This window comes from Anarhichas minor, unplaced genomic scaffold (assembly GCF_050575085.1).
Source record: "Anarhichas minor isolate MPS153535 unplaced genomic scaffold, ASM5057508v1 ptg000026l, whole genome shotgun sequence".
In the NCBI taxonomy this organism is placed as follows: Eukaryota; Metazoa; Chordata; class Actinopteri; order Perciformes; family Anarhichadidae; genus Anarhichas; species Anarhichas minor.
In genome coordinates, this window is record NW_027466472.1 from 12975214 (window position 1) to 12987952 (window position 12739).

Here is a 12739-nt window from a genome sequence, read left to right on the forward strand (position 1 = left end):
TCTTCTTGGAAACCAGCTAATACAGATGGAGAACAATAAAGACACACAGAAGAATTCAATTAACTTCTTTTTATATATCATACATAAGACTGTCTTAATATAATACAAAGGGCATTGTCATAAACACAGCAAAGTCTTGACTAGATCTTACAATCTGTGGATACATGGACTTATCCTTTCCCCCATGCTGTTCAATTCTATAGTGCATGTTGCATGTACAAAAAAAGTGAAAAAATGTGAAATCAAAAATGACAAGGATAAATTCAAATTAAATAAGAGGATTTCAACTTCTGTTGGGTGTTCAGATATGTCGACAAGTATACGTGTTTGTGTATAACCCACAAACTGACCAGGCTTATGAAAGATGGAACCTTATTTTCAACCATGTGCTTCTCATATAACCAAAAAGTAAGGTTTGTGATGTACATGCACTTACAATATACCCTGTGAAAATTATTAAGGTTTGAAGATCTAGCTTTCCCTGTTTGATTCAAACCCTACCTCATAGTGTTGTCCTGATGTAGTCAAGTGGTTTTGCCACTAAGAAAACAGGAGTTCCTGCCCACTGAATGGTCACCAAATTGACAAACATAATCAACATACCAGCAGGAGCAAGGTAGTGAGTTCTATACTTCCTTTATTAAAAAAATATAAATATATACATAAATTCTATTTCAACTATTAAAAAGGGGCTGCATTTCATGACAACTGCTCTAAATAAGAGGTCAATCAGCATGATCTGAAATAGGCGCACACTTACGAGTCACTGCAGTCAATTTTTTTTCTTTTTCAGTCTTTATTTTTGGAATGTTTAGTACCAGTATGAGAGCCAGTAATAAAACCACTGGCAATTTCTAAATGTCTCAAATTCTGCGGGGTATGAAAAAATGATTGCAAATTTGCAATTAACCTTGACATCCAGATAAAACCCCAATCTCAATATAGGTAGCTTTACATTTGTGTTTGTGGAAATACCAAGCACGGTGTCTTATGATGGTTTCTCCTTTAAAATGGCAACAGCATGACCTGTGGCCTGCCCTTAAATTTGAATGGTGGCTGTGGGCAGGTTTTTCTGTTTAATTTCAAAGCTGGTAAAATGAGCAACAGAAGAAAGAAAGCACTTCAAAATCCCTGATATAAAAAAAAAAAAAAAGGATCTGGTTATTGACTAATGTTTTGAGGACATGTCTGCCGAGGCCGAGCACGTGATTGTGGGCTTACGGACACCCTTTCCCTTTGAATAGGACAACAATCATGGGGGATCTGCCCTACCAAATCAGAGAAATACCATTCAACACAAACTGATTTGCCACAATTATCCTTACCCTGCCAAAGACGATGACGTTAAGTCATGCTTCACAGCAGAAACTAGCCAAGTTGACCAAATGATGTATGAAAGGCAGCAAAACCCTTTGAAATAGTATGATGGGGGCAAAAGAAAAACGACGACACAGAAATAGAACGCATTAGTCTCCTTTTTTTTTTTTTTCTTTTTTTTTTTTTAAACCATCAGCTTCTATCTTGCTACTCCGGAGCCTGCAGAGTAACTACCAAATTTTCTAAACATACCAAAGTTTTTAAAAGACTCCCAAAATAATCTACCAATTAATATGGAAACAGTTTTGGTAAAACGTTGCAAACAAATCTGGCCAGAATACACGATAGCCAACGGTCTCAACAACGGTCTCCAGTTTTGCTAAAGTAATATATTGCAGCTGTTTGTATTGACGTTAAAATAAGATCTTGATAAACTTTGCGTCAAAGTGGTGAACTGCTACATTATTGGTTACAGACACCTATATGCTATAAAACAACTGCTTTGGTATAAAAACATATCCAAAGGGAAAATAAATTCTTGTAAAATTCACAGCATAATTTGAGGAGAAAAAAGGCAGTCACTTAACTCGTTTTTTTTCTTCAGTTTCCATGTTTTGGATGGAGAGACTTGTGCAGGTGGTTCTGATGAGGAACTACATGCAAAAGGGAAAAATAACAAAACATAAAAGGGTAGACTCTGGAATAGATAGTTCTTTCCACTGCAAAATCCTTAACCAGTGAATAAGATTTTCAAGGAAGTAATGTTTAGGAGGTTGTTGTGTACAATAAGACCCTGTTATGTGGGGCCCTGCTGAAGAAGAAATCTTTGTCGAGAAAGGCCTCAAATTACCATTCTTATTTACCTTTTCTAAGTTGTTTTTAATTTCCTTAAAGAATTAAGGGCTGTCTAGAGAGAAAAATAGAGAAAAGCCATCTTAATTCAAATGATAATGTCCAGCTCCATCCCATCCCAAGTCCATGAGTCATAAGGCCAAAGGGTTATCTAGAACCAGCCGCTGACTGTCTTCCTTTACCGGGGCTGGATCCTTTCGTCTCCGGCGCCCATCGCTGCTCTCATCTGTGCCGGGGCCTACGGGGGCCTCTAGGCCTGAGGGGTGGTGCTCCCCCCTCTCTCCTTTGACCCAGTTGGTGTCAGTATCCACCCGCGGGGTCTCCTCTCTCCACCCGGGCCAGCACACGCTATAGGGACTCCACTGCTATGTGCTCCCCTTTAACAGAGTTACACAATACCGACCAACAACAAGAAATATCACCGCAAACACTTCCCCCTCATTGTCAAGCTACAGGATTTACAAGCAGCTTTTTACGAGAAATTTCACTTAAAAAAGGGCAAAATAATTAAGAACCAGTGGAACAATAATGTCAGGCAGTCCACAGTTTGAACCGAAAGAGGACGCCAAGCATTTCATCACCAACAGCTACCTGCAAAACAGCTTCAAACTTTGCTCTGAAATGCTCCTTAGAAGATTTTTGCCACATAATACCATATGGTGATTACTTGGTGGTTACATGAAACTGGTGAAATGGCAAGATGGATGTCTCAATCTCACTATGGTTATTCCGCAGTATTATTTTGTGCCTAATGATTGCAAAAGAAAAAAAAAAACCGGATGAAAATTACATATATACTTTTTAACAAAGCTTTTTCTCTGTAGTAGCGGTTCAGTGATATCTCCCTTCTGACGTGAGCAGCTTTTGTTCTCAACACACCTTGTAGTAAAAAACACCACCTTAAAAATGACGCACAGGGGGGAACACACAGCCAAATGTCAGTGCAGTCACGAGCTGGCCATAGAACTCTGCTGCACACACACTCCAGTCATTGGAGACTCCTCCCGGTCCATGCCCTGCCTCATGCCCAGGTGGCCCTCCGCTAGGTAGTGGGCAGGCCCCGTGTTCGTGCCCATGGAGAATGCGGGGTGCGCCGCCATGCCCGTCTCCTGCCGTGGGTTCGAGAAGGCACCTAGCCCCATGCTCAGCCCACCGTTCTGACCAAAGTCAAGGGCTCCGGCGGGCAAATGGCGGAGCTGGTAGGCCTGGTTGCCATGGTTCCCAGTGGAAGAGGACGATGTAGAGGAAGAGGAGGCAGAGGAAGACAGGGAGGTCATGGACAGGTGGCCGTGAACCACCTCCATGGAGTCCTGTGTTGAGGAGCTGTGTGTCGGGGAGGTGTAGTGGCGTGGGCGTGGTCGTGTCGCCATCATCTGCCCGTGGTGGTGATGAGCATGTGAGTGGGGATGCAGGGCCTTAGGGTGCTGAGGGGGGACATGGAAGGTGGTCTCCTGGACTGGGTGAGTCTCTCCAGTGACCGCCTCTGGTCCAACACCACCTCCCCACACCAGCGGGGGTGGGTAAGGCTGTCTTGCCTGAAGAAAGTCAAAAAGATAACAAGAGTGAGTTGTTGAATATGGCCGCACCATTTTTAAAGGTTTCAGATAAGGATTTATTTTATTGTTATGGTCATGACATAATACCTCCCAATTTAGGAAGTATACATGTTGCATTCATAAGATCCTACTTTAAGACCATAGTTTCTGAATTTCATTTAGTTAACTCAGCCAAAATCAGGGGATTTATATATTAGTATTAACCTCTTTAAACTGTTCTGAAAATATCTTTATTAGGAAAGCTTAAAATAAAAAGGGGCAGCCTCCATGCACATGCTAAATGAGCAAAAATGTACTCAGATTTCAGAAATAGAAAAAAATAATATCACACTCAAATGATAATTTACCACCATCACACTAGCTCCCCTCAGTATCAGGTGAACATACAGATGGTTCCGGGCTTCTCACTGACCTGTGGGCAGAGGCTGTCACCGTCGATGGTAGGCAAGGCCGCGCCAAAGTGTCCTCCACTGTGCAAGTGGTGATGGGTCGGGTCTGACCTGGCTCTGCCACTGGTACTAGTCCCAGATGATCCTCCTAAGGGTTAAACAAAAGTGTCACAACAAGCGATACACACAATTTCTTTCACTACTTTACGTGATCGGACAGCCGAGCAGCAGGGTTCTCAGGTGGACAGTTACCTGAACTAGAGGAGGTGCTGGAGGTGGTTCCTGAAGACTGGGACTGCTCTAACGCGGGGCTCGTGGACACGCTGCTGCTCGTATTGGTCCCCTCGTCCGCAGTCTTCTTGAAGAAGCTGTGCTGCAGGGCATAGTAGGGCTGGATGCGGCTCTTAGGGTCATAGTCCAACATCCGGAGGATCAGGTCCTTGAACTTCAAGTAGTCAGCAACAGCGTGGCCAGACTCCCCCGCCCGCCGGCCACCTGGACCCCCTGTCTCCACACCCAGGATGGAGTGGAGCTTACGAGAGGCTGGAGGCTTATACTGTTTAAAGGCAGAGTACACAAAGATTAAGAGATTTACTCAGCCATGCCTGCTGTATATCATCACTCACACATTTTTCAGTCAGCAATATAAAACTAAAAGAAATGAGCTCACCCTTTTGCCATCTTTGGTCTTCTTAACACTCCATGTACCATCTGAAAGCTTCTCAAAGAACTTCCTGGCTTTTGGGGCTAGGTCCATTATGTGATTCGGTGGGATACCAAGAACCTCGACTATTTTGTTCATCTGGTCCACCTGGGGAACAAGTTATTCATCAGGTTACTGTAACATTTACACTCGACATCTTAAGCTGACTTAATTGTCAGAACATTTAGGCAAACGGCCACCATTACTGGAAACAACTATTTGAAGACTTGACAACTAAGTGCTGTGTGATGTGGGTTAGGCTTGATCTTTGAGGCCTAAATGACATTCGTAAGCTACACATCAGGGGGAAGAACTACAACACAAAGTATTTCAGCTTCTTATACCTCATTAGCTCCGCTAAAGAGAGGTTCTCCAGTGTGCATCTCTACCAAGATGCAACCCAAGGACCACATGTCGATGGCCAGGTCATAGGGCATTCCCAGCAGCACCTCTGGGGAACGGTAGAAGCGACTCTGGATATATTGGTATATCTACAAAAAGAAAGCACGGACAGTCAGACTTGTAATCTCTGAATGACCTTTTCATTACACCCGACGTCACAAAGCAACAACCATCGCACACTTCTCAGAGACATTCTTGCATACATTAATTTTATTGCTGATAAGAAAAAGAAAACTGCAGCTAGATACCCTTTGTCCCAGTTGGCATGAGCTGCCAAAGTCCACTATTTTGATGGCACTCCTCTTGGGGTTACAGAGGAGAATGTTTTCAGGCTTCAGGTCACAGTGGATGATGCTGAGCTCAGGCGTGGCCAGGAAGAGCAGCGCTGTGCATAGCTGCTGGGCAAACTTCCGGGTGAGGTTGAGTGAGACGCCGCGGAAGTTGGTATTTCGGAGTAGGTCGTACAAGTTATAGGAAAGCATCTCAAACACGAGGCAGAGGTGGTTCCGGAACATGAAGTGACGCTTCAGGTGAACTGCAGAAAAAAACCAAATTGCCCCCATGTTAGTCAAATACAAGAAAGGCCTTTTACATTTCTTTTATACGTCTCATCAGATCTCAGGCGAGTGGATTACCGATGTAGTATTTCATCTCGGTGTCATGTTTGTTCATGAGCTCTAGGAGGCGCACTTCAATCTGGGCTTGATTGAGGAAAGCTTTCTTGTTCTTGATGATCTTAATGGCAACCCATTCCTGCTCAGCACGGTCGTACGCTTTCACAACCTGAAGATGCCGACAAGAACACATTTGAATCATCCCCGACGGATAAATAGGAACGGCTCCTTTGATAACAAACATCTACATTTGAAAAGTTAACTGCACATGAAAATTCTTCAGCAAGTAGCGAACATCTTGCTGTTATGTATAGAGAGGAAAATTAAACCATCATTTGTTTCTCCAAGTTCAAGACAATTGTCTCTGTCACATGCTCAAACTAAGAGGGTGTGTGTGTGTGTGTGTGATTTATAATTAAGCACCTGTCCAAATGATCCTTTTCCTATCAAGGAATCAATCTCATAGCGGTCCATCCACTTCTCCCCATTCTTGACGATGTAGTCATAGTTATCATCGTCATAGCCATCATTGAAGACTTTCCTCTCTTTTTTGTGACTGGAGTCTTCACCCTGACCCTGTTGGTGCCGTCGCTTCTTTTTTGCATAATACACCTATAAATTAAATAAGTGAACAATTCCCATGATCACATTTGAAGACGTTTCATATTACTCTTGAATTTTCAGCATTTTGCAAATCTTTACAATGCAACATACAGATGATTTAGAGCAAGGCATTTAATCGGGAAAACAAACCTCATTGATGTGTTTGTATGTTTTGATAAGGTCAATGGAGAGCTTCCTCAGGGGAGCTGAAGTTGGGTCACGAAAGCACTGGGGCATGTGCCTCTGAAGTATCAGATGGGAAAGTCACAACATTTCAGAAACAAACAATATGCACAGCACATTTGTAAGTAGCAGGGCTTATTAAAATTGCTTATGGAAAAAAATCTTAGAGGCCATTTATTAAAATGTATAAAATATATATTGCACAAGTTTGAAATGGCTAGACTGGAAGAACATGTACAAGCAGCTACTCTGCCTGGTGACAGCAGCACAGAGGGAAGTATACTTTCATATCACATTGAGTATTGCAATTCTTGTAACACTAGACATGAAGACGAACAGAAGTAAGAGAGCTAGGGGTAGGGTAGGGGTATTGTACCTGATTGGCAGTGAGCTGTGGTGTCTGGTCGCTGTACGGTAAGACCGTAACAGATTGGTCAGTGCTTGGCTGGTGGCGGTCACTGTACTGCTGGTGCGTATGGGGCATTGGAGCAGCCATCTGAAGACCAGCAGTGTGTAAAGAAAAAGAGGGCGCAAGCCGGACGGACGAAGGTTTGCATGCTGAAGTCTCTCCTCCTAGAAGACATGAACACTGCTATGAGCTGCACATTACCTTAATTCAACATTAAATGTAACAAAACACACAAAAGGAGGAAAAAGGCCAATGATCTTTATGTAAAACGGCAGTATTTCCTCTTCCATACAGGCAGTTAACGGCCTAAAAATAAAACAGATAAAGATAGTTGCTTCTTATTGTACAGATTTAATATAAAACTGCATTATTATAATATATACATATATATATATGTGTAAATGCAACGTATGCATTTGTAATATTTACATGCATGTTGAAATGATCACTAAAACAGACAAAATGATCATAAGATGTTGAGAACAATAAAAAGGATTAATTTATTGCTAAGAGAAATCTCAGATAAATACTAAGTTTCTTTTGTTAAACATGTAAGGTCAGAAAAATGCATCAAAGGATAACATACAATAAATTATAGCAGTAATATATCAACCTTTGTGAAGAAAAAGGAGCAAAACAGCAGGTTTAACAGTGAAAAGGGGTGAAAATAAAGCATCTCCACACTACACAGTGAATCATCCTTCATTTTAAGCCAGAAGGAATCAAAAAAATATCAAATAGCATGTGCAGCTATCAGCATCTCTCACCAGACAACACAATTCACCAGTGCTACACAGTAACCACTATTCAGAATCCCAGCAACAGCACCTAATTAGCATAGCCTATCACCACAGAGATACAGCGTGATTTGGCAAGCCCATCAATGCACAGACCAATCACAACGCAGTATGCAAATAGCCTACTTTTGTTGCCAGGGCAGAGCTGCTCCCATTTTCCAATGAGAAAACAAGAAATAAACAAGAAATAAAATTGAACTTTGGCACACTTAGACGCTGCTTTCAACACAAGAGCCTGACAGCAAAATAGCTGCACAGCCCAAAACCTGCACTCCATCTGAGAGCATTAGAAAGCTGACCCAGCTCTGGAAAAGGAAAATATACACATCCACTGACGGAAATAAGAGGAACTGTAGGGTGGTAGAGCACAGTCAAAGCCTGTATTTAAAAAAAAAAATATATATATATATATATATATATATATATATTGTATGTACTATATGTTTATCTGTCTGTAATATATATTTATATATATATATTTTTTTATTGTTATTATTTTAAAATAAAATAAAATAACTTTTTAAAATAAGATCTTGTGTTGCAAGGATGGTACAAGTGATACTTTAAAAGTAAAACTAATGTGGTTTAATTAGATAGGCCTAATATCCAATATTCTTTACTTTTATCTTTTTATAGACAAATATATTTAAAGCACTGAAATGATAGGACTGATATTTCATTATGACGAGTGTGTCTATTTTCAGCGTGTTCAGCTGAGACCTGAAAACAATCATTTGGAGCTCTGTCATTAAATGTAAAGTTAAACTACATTAAATTGATATTTAAATACTGCATTGACCAATGCTAATAATGACTAAACATTGTTTGATTGTTTCCCACTAAAGAATGTCCTAAAATGTGTACGTCTGGATGTCTGATTCAAAACAGCCAAATAACTAAAAGAGAAGATCTTGGGTGCACCACTTCCCACCAAAGGGTTAAGGCTTAATATATAGCATGTAAAATGTAATGTAAAATGCCATATCATCCTGGGAGAAGAGTCCAGCAGCAAACCACTACTCACTACAAAGAATAAAAACTGATCATCATTGTGCATCTTTGGTGGGGATTTAACTTCATAGTAGTTAAACTTTTGTTGAGAAGGGACAGAGGACCCCTGGAGAATAGAGGACACCCCAAAACTTTGAAAAGTGTGCTCGGGGTAAATGGTGGAACTTTTGGGGATTTTTAAAAATAATTATGAAATTCTGCTGCTTGTAGATCAACTGTCAAAAGCAGTTAATGCTGAAGACAGTGGCATTTATAAAACACAAAAGATCTGAAGCTCTTATGAAACTGTTAAAAAAGGAATAGTTCACTCAGAGTGGCACAGAGTACAATTAACAAAACAAATGAGGATTAATATTACTGTCGACTTGGTTTTGGTTCTCCTCTTTACATGCCTATAGTTAATATATATTTGTAATTATAGTGGATTTTATGACATGAAATATACTTTAAAAAATAGGGAGCCCAACTTAAGTTACCGTGCAAACGTCATAATATAGTACTGTACGTTGCTGTATCATTCAAATGAACAAATAACTGAAAAGGTTTGGTTTGAGCTCATTTAAGAAACAGAATACCTGATATCAGACTAGCTGTGGAGTGAATTTGGCTTTTTTTAAATCACTAACCCTAATGGGAAAAAAATCCAAGCTGTATTTGACAATAAAGCCATTTTGCACGCGCATTTGTAGCTCTTTACAAAACGTTTGATTATTCTTCATTTTCAGTACTGACATATGAACAGTTCCTTTCCTGGCTCCACTCACCACGGCATCAACGGGCCTATTTAGGTGTAAATATAACGACAGCTAGCATGCTATTAGTAGCTGTATCAGAAGTGATAGCTGAAGACCTCTGTAACGAGCCTGTGTGTCATCTTCTCACGCCCAACCGATACGATCCAAAAGATGAATCAAATGCAACCCGTCCAGAACAATTAAACGCCTAACGTCCGTGCATGAAGACGGTGTAACTCTGTACTTACAGATGATGGGGTAGATCTCGTCATGGTTGGAATTTAGAAAGCATATTCAGTGTTAATTCGCGTTCTCTCTTCCTACATATTGTTCGTGTATGCCTCTAATTCCAAACGTATTCACGCTCACGTTACCGTTAGCGGTCTAACTAGCTAACGCTGTCGTCGTTATAACGTTACCGTGAAAACTGCGGGACAAGCGAGCACATCTCTCACCAATCCAACGTTAACGTTAGCTAGTGACGCTGCTGGGCCCACTCAGCTGGTTCGTCAACAAGCCGTTAACCATTAGCCAGGTTAGCAACGAGCTATCAGGCGTTAGCCAGGTTATCGTTAGCTGGGTGAGCAACTCTAAAACACAAACTACACCTAACGTTGATATTTACACAATAAGACATTGCATCCGCGGTAAATCAAACAGGGCTGTTAGCTAACACAACAGCTTAAATGGTACCTTGCAATGACAGTGTGTTATATCGCAGGGTGAACGTTAGCTGTACCGTTCGATTCGTCCGTTGGACCCTCCAACTGACAACAAGCTACAGAACTGTTCTGGATTCCGATTCAAATTAGTCCGTTGACCTACTGACTGGACTAGAATGTTAACGCTGGCTTCACCGCCACAAAATGTAAGCTAGCCGCCATACCATAAGCTACTATTCTCAACTTCACTGTCGCGTCCATCATTGTTAACCATTCACGTTACATATATATTTATATATATACACAACTGCAAAAGCGTTAACGTGACATTTTAAACTGATGAAGGCTAGGGTTAAACGTAAGATTTAACAAATGCTCACCTCTGATGGCACGATCTTCATTTAAAGTCCAATAACCTGTATGATGAGGAAACTTATCCAGCTTGAGATTCTCCCCTCCCTGCACGGTTAGCGATGATAACGTTAAATGCAATCCGCGTCCTCTGATCGGCAAAACTCTAGAATAATTCGCCAGCCAGATTTAATACGCTTTTCATATCCCAAGCTTTGGTGAACAACATTGGAGATTGAAGCAACTTTGACTAACAGCTGATGACTAGCAACATGCTAACGTTAACTAGCACGCATAACTCACTAGCTAACCTTAGCGAACTGGCTAGCTAGTTGACAAAATGAAGCTAACATTAGCTACCTGCCCTGGCTAGCTGTAGCTTCTTTGGCTAGCCTCGAGCTAACGATTCTAGCTACCGCTAAATAAACGTTATGCCAAATTCCGATTTTACCGTGTCTTTGCAAATTTTGCGTCGGTCACTTCGATGGTTACGACAATACAGTTAAATCCAGAGTGTTGCAAACATGAAACAGAAACCGTGTCCTCTGATAATTTTGGTTAAGAATTTTGTGTCAATTTTCACAAAATGGCGCGCGGTCCAAACCTGCGCAGTGAACCGGCCCGGTGGACCAGAGACACGGACAACTGAGTTAGTGCGGCGCCGCCTAATTATTTCAGCTATGTTAAAACGTCGGCCTCTTGATCTTCTTAATCCGGTCCACTAGACGCATTTCGATATCCAAAAACGTCAAATATATATCCACTGGCAGCATTATTCCGGCGGGAAGGGAGAACATTTGAAAAGACTGAGCTGGGAAAAAAAACCCTCCTGACAAAATGGCGATGCTCTAGCTTGTTGCCATGGCAACTGTCAATCAAAAAATGAAGTCCCCGGATGTACCAATGACGAATAAAATCTAACTGGCTAGAGTTACAGGACACACATAAGTCTTGTGGTCTCCCTGTGTGTCTTGTTAACCGTGTCTGGCCTGTTGCTACCATCCAGAAGAGATGTTTATTGACAGACTGAGTTTATTTTTACAAAATGAAACTACCGTAGCCTTTTAAGATTGTAGCCTTATTATGCCTTACTTCTCTCACACTTAGTCAGTCTATGTTCTCCTATTTTCTTTCTGTAGCGTTGTTGATTTAGAAAAATAACATAGCTCCATTATTGATAATATGGAGCTGTGTTAATAATATTAATCATGTATATTAACATGTATTATTATGTATCATTTTTTGTAAAACAGCTATATTTCCTCTTGTACTTTACAGTCTTTTTAAAATAAAATTCCCTCTTTGTGTATCCACAGACAGTGTCACCCTGCTGAACTGCAGTGGAACAAAAGTAACAAAACAGGGAATTTTTTACTAAAAAAGCACAATAACTTTGGAAGGTATCCACTATGCGTGTGTACATCTGAAGCCTTTGAAAAACCTCAGATAAACATTGGAATATATTTTTGTAAAGACAGAGATATACTTACTTATTTTGTCCAGGAGGGGATCTGTTAATGGCCAGAATGGACAAGAATGATAACAGCAAGACCATCGTGTTTCAAAAAAACATATGGACACCTGACTATTGCTTTAAGACCTACATTAAGAATTGTGAACCCATCCTTTAATAGCCTTGACACATCTTAATTCTAAAGATGTGCTAAAAGTTTTTAAACTTTAACCAATGTTTATCCCAGATGAGTTTGTTACCTGTAATAAACTCATTGTATTTCTTCTGAAAAGAAAAAAAGGAAATACAATTTTGCCTAGAAAAACGGTTAAACTTTAAGGCTTTAAATGTGAGGTTTAGAGCTAAAAGCACAGAATAACCATTAAAGGTTAAACATTTAACCTCTTGGCTATCCCTACAATTACAAAAAAATATGTCAGTGCAGCAGAATAAATAAGGATGCTTTAATTATAATGAGTGAAAATAAATTTTATTAGGGTAGCTTCTCTGCTGCAGGCCTACATTTCTCTCAAATTGATAGCTATTGATCACAAGCATTCTTCACATAAACTTTATTGCTTCCCCAAAACATGTGTTATTACATCTGAGACTGCCACTACTGCACAGCAATTATTTCCATGTATCCTCCAGGCACAAGAGATATCTGTGATCTGAGTGAAATTGTCAACTTATGACATCTGCT

The 12739-nt window shown here is 40.6% G+C and overlaps 1 protein-coding gene across 5 annotated transcripts; it reads right to left on the minus strand.

Annotated features, from left to right (window-relative positions):
• Positions 1-54: 54 nt before the first annotated feature.
• dyrk1ab (dual-specificity tyrosine-(Y)-phosphorylation regulated kinase 1A, b) lies at positions 55-11439 on the minus strand. 5 transcript variants are annotated; one of them, XM_076099846.1, is made up of 12 exons: positions 11035-11439; positions 10613-10691; positions 6996-7192; positions 6587-6679; positions 6257-6445; positions 5855-6002; positions 5468-5754; positions 5162-5308; positions 4785-4925; positions 4367-4670; positions 4138-4262; positions 55-3704 (listed from the first exon to the last, which is right to left on the minus strand). In XM_076099846.1, exons 3-12 carry the CDS (start codon positions 7113-7115, stop codon positions 3117-3119), a joined length of 2142 nt encoding a protein of 713 aa, XP_075955961.1. In that variant the 5' UTR covers positions 7116-7192; positions 10613-10691; positions 11035-11439; the 3' UTR covers positions 55-3116. The 5 variants fall into 5 exon arrangements, with proteins under 5 accessions (XP_075955961.1, XP_075955964.1, XP_075955960.1 ...); XM_076099849.1 differs by lacking the exon at positions 10613-10691; XM_076099845.1 differs by having other exon boundaries at positions 10613-11439.
• Between the last annotated feature and the right edge of the window lie 1300 nt (positions 11440-12739).

What these genes read in the sequence shown, in the direction of transcription:
- dyrk1ab (XM_076099849.1), bottom strand. Translation starts at nt 7,115, where the DNA reads ATGGCTGCTCCAATGCCCCATACGCACCAGCAGTACAGTGACCGCCAC. An exon ending in CATACAAACACATCAATGAG is followed by an intron (nt 6,446 to 6,586) that starts GTTTGTTTTCCC and finishes TTTAATTTATAG; the next exon opens with GTGTATTATGCAAAAAAGAA. An exon ending in AGACCAAAGATGGCAAAAGG is followed by an intron (nt 4,671 to 4,784) that starts GTGAGCTCATTT and finishes GCCTTTAAACAG; the next exon opens with TATAAGCCTCCAGCCTCTCG.